The sequence below is a fragment of the Dothidotthia symphoricarpi genome, assembly GCF_010015815.1.
Source record: "Dothidotthia symphoricarpi CBS 119687 unplaced genomic scaffold P153scaffold_9, whole genome shotgun sequence".
NCBI lineage: Eukaryota > Fungi > Ascomycota > Dothideomycetes > Pleosporales > Dothidotthiaceae > Dothidotthia > Dothidotthia symphoricarpi.
In genome coordinates this window covers 1,449,695-1,458,249 of record NW_022985016.1, presented here as the reverse complement: position 1 = coordinate 1,458,249, position 8,555 = coordinate 1,449,695, and the positions used below count along the sequence as shown (strand labels likewise).

At 33.0% G+C, this 8,555-nt stretch overlaps 1 protein-coding gene across 1 annotated transcript; it reads right to left on the bottom strand.

The window, feature by feature from the left end:
* Positions 1–7,171: 7,171 nt before the first annotated feature.
* P153DRAFT_356808 (uncharacterized protein) lies at positions 7,172–8,013 on the bottom strand (the record flags this gene model as incomplete). Its single annotated transcript, XM_033666677.1, has 4 exons — positions 7,172–7,216; positions 7,276–7,554; positions 7,615–7,679; positions 7,992–8,013. 4 exons carry the CDS (start codon positions 8,011–8,013, stop codon positions 7,172–7,174), a joined length of 411 nt encoding a protein of 136 aa, XP_033524564.1.
* Between the last annotated feature and the right edge of the window lie 542 nt (positions 8,014–8,555).

Here is an 8,555-nt window from a genome sequence, read left to right as displayed (position 1 = left end):
TAGTATTATAGTTATTTTGTTATATTTTAGTTATTTAATAACTTAATTTTACTAAGTTTTATTTTAGTTATTACTTCTCTTTAACGTATTATAAAATATTTACTAAATAGTTTTCTAATATCTAGTAATTAGATTTTAATTAGCTTTATATACTTCTTTTTACTCTTTTATATATTATATACAGCCTACTTAGCTACCTACTCTGTATATAATAATACTACTAACTTTACTCTCTCTATACGCTGCTAGGACTAGTCTTTGCATAGTATATCTACCTACTACGCTATTACTTTAATTTTTTAGCATATTATAGTTACTAGAAATCTCTAATTTTTTTTCTATAGGCTAAATAATACCGCCTCTTTCTATCCCTAGCCTTAGATTTTCCTAATCTGTTATACTAAAGAAGAAATATAATACTACTAAAGTATACCTCTACCTAGAGAATAGGCCTATTACTAACTCTAGCTCTTCTATATATAATACTACTGCCTACTACTAGGAGTTAAATAGAATAGAAAGCTTACTGCCTAGGTAATAACAGCCTCTACCTACTACGCACTTCGGCCTATACAATAGAGCTAGTTGCAGTAGAGGCCCTCTAGCAGCTCTTAGATATAGACCTCTAATATCCTAGGCTATTACTACATAAGGAGCCCTACTATACTAGTTCCTAGAATAGTACCTAGCCTCTGCTAATAGTCCCTATACCTTATAGAGTTAAATATAGGGTTAAAGATCTAGACTATACCCTAGTTTCTTACTACTATAACTATATACTACTTACTAACTTTTGCCTCTTCTGCTTTCTCTATACTAGGTATTAATATAGTAGCTACAGCGTTAGTAAGGTAGGAGGTAACTAGGCTAACTATTTTTACTATTACCTTCTACCTCCTCTAGGTACCTACTAATGTTGCGCTAGCTACCTACTCTACACGCTCTACCTTAGATAGGCCTATAGTATAAGTGTATAACCTCTTTTACTTACTGCTACAGTAGGTAAGAATAGCTAGGTTAATTATAATAGAGTTACTAGCTACTACTTATACCTAGGCTTAATTACCTACCTATTCTGTAAGTTTTAAAAACCTAGTCTATAGGTTAAAATTAAAAGGAGCTAGAGGCAGAGAGATATTATAGGTACTCTTAAAAGCCTAAGTATCTATAATAGGCCCTATATAAGGAAGAGCGCTTATACTTACTCTTAACTAGCTATTACTACAGTAGAACGCTAGATAGAAGGTAGCTCTTAGAAGAAAGAAGAGAGTAGTATAGTTATACTCTCTAGGGGCCCTATACCTAAGACACTATAAATAAATAATATCCTAGATAATACTAAGAAAATAGTTTATAATTAGATTATAACGTATAGCAATACACTAGATATCTTACTTAGAATATTATAGAATTATACTAAGTAAAACAAGGCTATATATAGTATATACAGCGTATATAGAAATACAACACGCTAGATATAGAAATGCAATATACTAGATATAAAAGTACTAGGTAGCTAATATACCTCTATAAATATAAGAGCCTACTCTATAGATCTTAACTCCTATTACTAGTAGAGAAACTAGAGTAATAGGCTAAGTAGTATAGAGTAGGGTTCCTTACAGCTACCTACACTCTCTTATACTTTATCCTCTATATTTAATAGGTTAGGGTCTAGAGTAGCTAGCGCTATATAGTTCTCCTAAAGCTACGTGTCTATTATCTCTAGGGCCTCTACGTACTTTAGCTATTGCCTATATATAAAGGAGATATACTTAATAGTAGGGGTAAGGTCTATATAGCCTCTTCTCTTCTTAGCTGCTTATTTCTTATACATAGGCAGATCTAGATAGGCCTAAAGAGAGGCAAGAAAGGTGCTATATTCTTTTTCTAGAAGCGCTCTGTCTAGCTCTATTTACTCTACTCTCTTACGTAGCTAGTTATTATACAGTATAATATTAACTATACTAGGATCTGTAGTAGAGTAGATAAACTAGGTTTATTCTAGTATAAAGAGCTGCTTAGACTGCCCTTACTTCTTTATAGGTAGGTTATAGAGCAGAGTTAGCTTATTAAAGTTATACTATATAGTAATAAATATAAGCTTAGAAGCCTAGGGGTAGAAGAAGGCCTTAAACTTAGAGAGTTAACTAGGCTCTAGTTTATAGTCTCTAAACTAGCATCTAATAATCTACTAGAAACTAATATAGAGTAGGTAGAAGGAGAGGCCTTTTATATACTAAAACTAGCTAGGCTCCTAGATAAAGAGAGAGTAGATATAGTTCTACTATAGGCTAGAGCTATACTAGAAGAACTACTAAGCCTTGCCTATTTATAACTAGACAGCTACTATATGTATTAGTAATATAGAGGCAAAGACAAAGGTAATCTAGCTATAGCCTAGGTAGATAAATCTATCTACTAGGTTCTTACTACCTCTAGCGCAGGTAATAAAGCTTTTAAAGTTACTAGAGAAGAAGCGTAGTAAGGCTAACCTAGAGGTAATACAGACGTAGTCCTTCTATTACTCCTATAGGACTATCTATATCTACTAGTTATATTCCTTAACGTAGGCTTCTGTAGTAGCTTAGTAGATCTTATACTATAGAGAGGCGTTACGTAGGTTACCCTTCTAGGTAAGACTATTAATATACTAGCCTAGTACCTAGAGTTAGAGGTTAAGGTTAGAGCTAGCCTTAAAGGAAATATTCTTCTATTAAAATATATCTTACAGGCCAGTGTTACTAACAGCTAGTAGCTACTACAGGTATAGGTAGATCTATAGTAGGCTAGTCTAGCTAGTAAGAAGTAGCCTATAGCTAGAGGTACTATAGAGTAGTAGCTATATTATACTATACTACTTAACAACCTACTTTATATTAAGGCCTTTCTTAAGCTTCTTAGTGTCCTAGCTACTAAACTACTCTTACTGCCTCTTCTTCTTCCTCTACTTTCTAGAAACGCTCTACTATATACTTCTATCTATAGTATAGTATTCTAGACTAGCGTTAAGAAGACGTAGTATAGCTAAGGTAAGAGCACTATATTAGTTCTTATTTACGTCTAGTGTACTAGACGCCTTAGAGCCTAGCGTATACTTAGTAGTAACCTTAATAATAAACTCTAGGTAAGCTAGCTAGTAGTTTATATCTACTATCTAGAAGTAATTAAGCTCCTCTATATTAAGAATCTAGAAGAGAAGGTAGGTTATTAGTATTAAGTCTCTTTCTTCTACTATACCTTACTTACTTCTACGCTAGTCTTCTAGCCTAGCCTCTCCTTACTCTTACTCTGCGTCTACCTCTTAGCGTAGGCCTAGGCTATCTAAGGGCACTACTAGTAGCGCTATACTATAGATATAGGCTATAAATAACTTATAGGTAATATAGTACTCTTTCTATACACTATAAGAGTACCTAGCTTAGCTAGATTTAGAGAGTACGCTCTAGACCTAGCACTTTATACTTTTATATATAGATACTAGGCACTAGAGGCTTACTCTATCTATACAGTTCCTTTCTATTCTCTATTAATACTACTCTTACAGCCTAGAGTTAGAGAGGCTAAGTCCTTCTAGGGCCTATTTTCTAAAGGGGAGGTAGTTCTTAATAGGTACTGTAAACTACTCCTTATTAATATTATAGGCCTTAATATCTACTATCCTACTAGTATATAGGTTAGACTACTTATATAGCTTAATAGTAAGAGTGCCTATATCCTATAACTCTTCTATAGGATAGGTAGTAGCGTAGTTCTTAGGCTGCCCTAGCTTCTATAGGCTATCCCTAACCTACTTATAGAGATAGGCTAGCTTTTCCAGAATAGTATAGCTAGGCTAGCTAGTAATTACCTCTTAAGTAAGATCTACCTAGTAGTAGCGCTAATCTACGTAGCCTAGGCACTCTATATAAAATATAGTGTTTATTATCTAGTTAAATGCGTAAAAGGTCTACAGCTGTAATACAGAGCAGGTGCCTTAAAGCTTAATATTATAGGCCTAGATAATAAGCTGTAGCTTATAAAAGACATTCTCTTAGCTATTATAGGTACCTATAATAGTAGAGCAGCGCTGCTAGATATTTACCTAAAGCCTATCTAGGTCCTTCTCTATAATTAGGTTAGCTAATATAATACTAGTAGTATTACCTACCTCTTACTCTATCTCTGCTTTAACGTATACTCTTACGTATATATCCTAGAAGCTAGTAGGATAGTACTGTATAATATTTATTCTTACCTCTTTATATAGAGCTAGATAGATAGCCTAGTTAAATAGTCTTTTTAGTAACTTATTATTTAGGTAGCTAACAGCGTCTTAGTAGCTCTTACCCTTAATAAATAAGTAGTAGGAAAAGAATAAGTAGGTAGTAAAGTTATAGCCAGCTAAAAAGACACTATATCTAAGCGTAATATACTTTATGCAGTACATAGAAGCCTTCTAGTTAACTATCTTTACCTTTTAATCTTACTAGATAGACTATAGGTAGTTTAAACACTAATATATATAGAAAGCTATTTAGTAGATAGTAAGGCTTCTTATTCTAAAGGTTACGCTATCTATATTAAACTACTGCTTAAGAGCGCCCCTCTATACTGTAAGTTACTAGAGAGCCTAAGACGCCTACTCTAACTTTTCTAGGCTTAGTTTTAGTAGCGCCTATCTAGGGCTAAGTATTCTATAGCTAGTAAGCAGCTTATCCTACTAGATCTACTTAGAAAGCTAGGAAGGTAAAGACTAGCTTAATTACGTAGTTTTATTAAATAGGAGAAATCTAGCTAGAGTAGCTATAGGTATATTATCCTTATCTTTTAGCTCTACTAGGATTAGGCTCTTAATCTGCTTACTAACCTATACTAGTGTCTATACTCCTAGTGCGTTAGTAGTAATATTTAGCTAGCTACTTACTACACAAATATATAAGTATAGGGCTAGGAAGAAGGTAGTATAGGAACTTACTATATATATAATAATAGAATAAGAATATAGTACTAAGGGTATCTATTACTTCTCTTTACCTAGGGGGCGGCTCTCTCCTATTAAGTAGACTAGTAGGCTAACTTATTCTACTTAGGATTTCTACACTGTCTACTAAAGGGGGGTATAGGCTAGGGCTATTACTATTACCTAGGCTGCTCTCTACCTCCTCTACTATAGGCAGATCTAGCTATCTATTGTCTAGGCAGCCTATATTAGATTCTTCTACTTCTGTATTAGGCTTAAATATATATAGGCCTAGCTCTTTTATATCTGTAGGGTCTAGTGCAGCTAGCGTAGGCGTTAGATATAGTAAATTTAGCTATTCTTCTCTAGGCAGCGTTATATATACTCCTCCTATTAGGTATACTTTATATATAGGCGTACTAGAGGTACAGCTTTCTAGAAATAGGCCTAAAGAAAAGAAAGATTTATCTTACTAGTTACTAAGAGGGCTATTCTTACGCTGCAGTACCTAGGGTAGTAGTAATAATAGTAGTATAGAGGGAGTAAAGCTAGGTAGAATCTAGAACCTAAATATAAGATTTTCTTCTCTTCTTTTATAGTAATTCTAGCTATATATAGCTTAATATTTTACGCGTATTAAGTTCTCTAGGCCGTTCTCTACCTTTCTTTTAGGAGAAGGCATAGTAACAGTAACTCTAGTTAAATAGTTAAATAACAGTAAAAATAGTATAGAGCTAGAGGGTATAAGTTAGCAGAAAGAAGATAGGTAGAATAGTATAAGAAAAGAGTATAAAAGGAATAGTTTATATAGTAGATAGGAATTATCTACTTCTCCTATTACGCCTATTAAGTAAGCTCTTAGTACCTACTTTATAGTTTACTATAGTTACTAGTAAAGTAAAGTATAGGCTCTTAGAGCAGACATAGTATTAGAAATTAATAAGAACTAGGATATATATTATAGATACTCTAAGCGCTAATATTATTCTCTAATACTAAACTCTAAACTATCTTCTAAATAATTTTCTAGCAGTTCTTTATAATAATTTCTATAAAGGTTCTTATTAAGACTCTTTAGAGGGCCTCTTTCTAGACGCCCTAGAAGACCTATAGGAAGAGGCCCTAGAAGACCTATAGGAAAAGTCTCTTAGGCTATTAGAAAAGTGTCTTCTGTTAGATTCTATAGAAGGCTCCTTAGGTCTTCTTATAGAAGTAAGAGGCTTCTCTAGCTTACTAGCTAACTCTTCTAGCTTACTAGCTAACTCCTCTAGCTTACTAGCTAACTTTTCTAGCTTACTAGCTAACTTCTCTAGCTTACTAGCTAACTCTTCTAGCTTACTAGTAGGCTCCTCTAGCTTACTAGCAGGCTTCTTCTATATAATCTAGATAGTTTTAATCTTCTTATCTAGGTTACTAGCTACTATTACACTAAAGCCCTTCTAGGCTATATACTTATCTTATAGTAAGTGTACGTATATAAACGTAAGCTTTAAGCCTCTATTACTTCTAAGTAAGAACTTGTTAACACTCTCTTTTATTACCTTAGATAGGCTATATAAGAATAGATATAGTTTTATAAAAGGGACTGTAATTAGCTTTCTATAGCCTAAGGTGCTAAAGTAGAAACTAAGAGTCTTTCTAAGCTTAGAGAAGCTAAGGTAAGTAGTAAGTATAAGAATAATTAGGTAATAGCCCTACTATAACAGCTAAGACTAGAAGTAGGCTTCTTAGATATACTTTTAAAACTAGCCTAGGGCTTTATAGTAGGCAGAGCTCTTATTACAGTTACCTAGGCTATACTTTTACTTTATATAATATACCTTAGCTATATTATAGTTAGAGTTACTAGGTTACTAAGGCCCTATATCCTTTATACTTTGTTTTGTAAAATCCTAGAGAGTTATTTCTATCTTAACTAGCTTTATATAGGTAATAAAGGTCTAGAAGTATACTTAGGCTATACTCTTATTAACTACGCTAGTAACATAGTTAAGGTAGGTATAGAACTTATCTAACGCTTTAGAAGAACTAGGAGAAGAAGAAGCTTTATTCTACTTTCTTTATAAGGCTTATATATAGCTTCTAGAGTTCTTATAGGTATAGTCTTACATATACAAGATCTGCTGTAGAGCCTATAGAGTAATAAGGCTGCGTAGCTAGGCTTATACTTTCTTTATAAGATCTAGCAGCTTTACGTATATAGGTAGTAGTAGTAAATTACTAAAACTACTAGAGCCTAACTCTACTTATAATTCTAGCTAGCCTTAGTTTTACCTAGAATAGGTAGTATTAGAAGAATCTATACGCTAACGCTTCCTAGTAGGTATCTCTACCTTAACTATAGTAACCTTAGTAGTAACCTCTATAACCTTAGTAGTAACCTTTATAACCTCTTTCTCCTCTTTCTTCTTTTTCTTAATAGAAACTACTTCTACAGCTACTTCTATAGCTACTTCTTCCTCTACTATAGCTACTTCTATAGCTACTTCTACAGCTACTTCTTTCTTTACTACAGCTACTTCTGCAATAACTTCTATAGCTACTTCTTTCTTAACTATAGCTACTTCTATAGCTACTTTAGCCTTAGCCTCTTTCTTAACTGCAATAACTTCCTGCTTAATAGTAGTAACTTCTTAACTATTTTTTTTCTCTATAGTAGAGATATCTACTACTATATTTTTCTCTTCTTTCTCTTCTTCCTCTTCTTCTTCTTCTTTCTCTTCTCTTACTGCTTTTTCTTTTTATTATATAGCAGTTTTATCTAGAATAGTAGTTATTACTCTAAGGAGCTGCCCTTCTAATCTCTTTTCTTCTAGCTCTTCTATCTCCTCTCTCTACTCTTTTATCTCCTCTCTCTACTCTTCTATCTCCTCTCTCTACTCTTCTGCCTACTCTTCTACCTACTCTACCTACTCCTCTATCTCCTCTTCCTTTACTTCTAATTCTAGGGGTAGTGTATATTTTATAATCTAACTTTATCCTATTACTATAATAGCCTTATTATTATCTTTACTCTCTGTATTAGTATCCTTATTACTACTTTCCTTACTAGCTTCCTCTTCTATAGGCATCTTTAGATTTATTTTAATAATAACCCTTACTATACTATACTAGAGGGTAGTAGGCAGCTACTTATTATTAAATACTAAGGAGGCACTTATAATCTTAACTAATTTACCTATATTAGACATAGTCTAGTAGGGGCAAGGTAAGCTTCTATATCTAGAGTTATTAACTATTACTACCTTACTAGAGTAGATTAGCCTTAGTAGGGTTCTAGGAGAGGTAACTTAGTTATTAAGAAATACTCCTTCTAGAAGGTATTACTTTAGAGTAAGAAGAAGCTTATTAAGCTAGCTATACTAGTAAATCTACTATAGTGCTAGTTCTAGATTATAGGCTATAAACAGCTAGTTACTATAGGCTAGTAAAGAGAGGCTATAGTGTTCTACTAGCTTAGTAAAGTAGAACTAGTATATTATAAACTTAGTATTGTATTATTTATCTAAGTAGAGAGAAGTATAGGTAAAGTAGCTAATATAGTTCTAATTAACTTTATAGGGAGTTATAACTAGGCTGTAAAGCTAGGTTAAAGAAGTTATAGTAAAAGGTA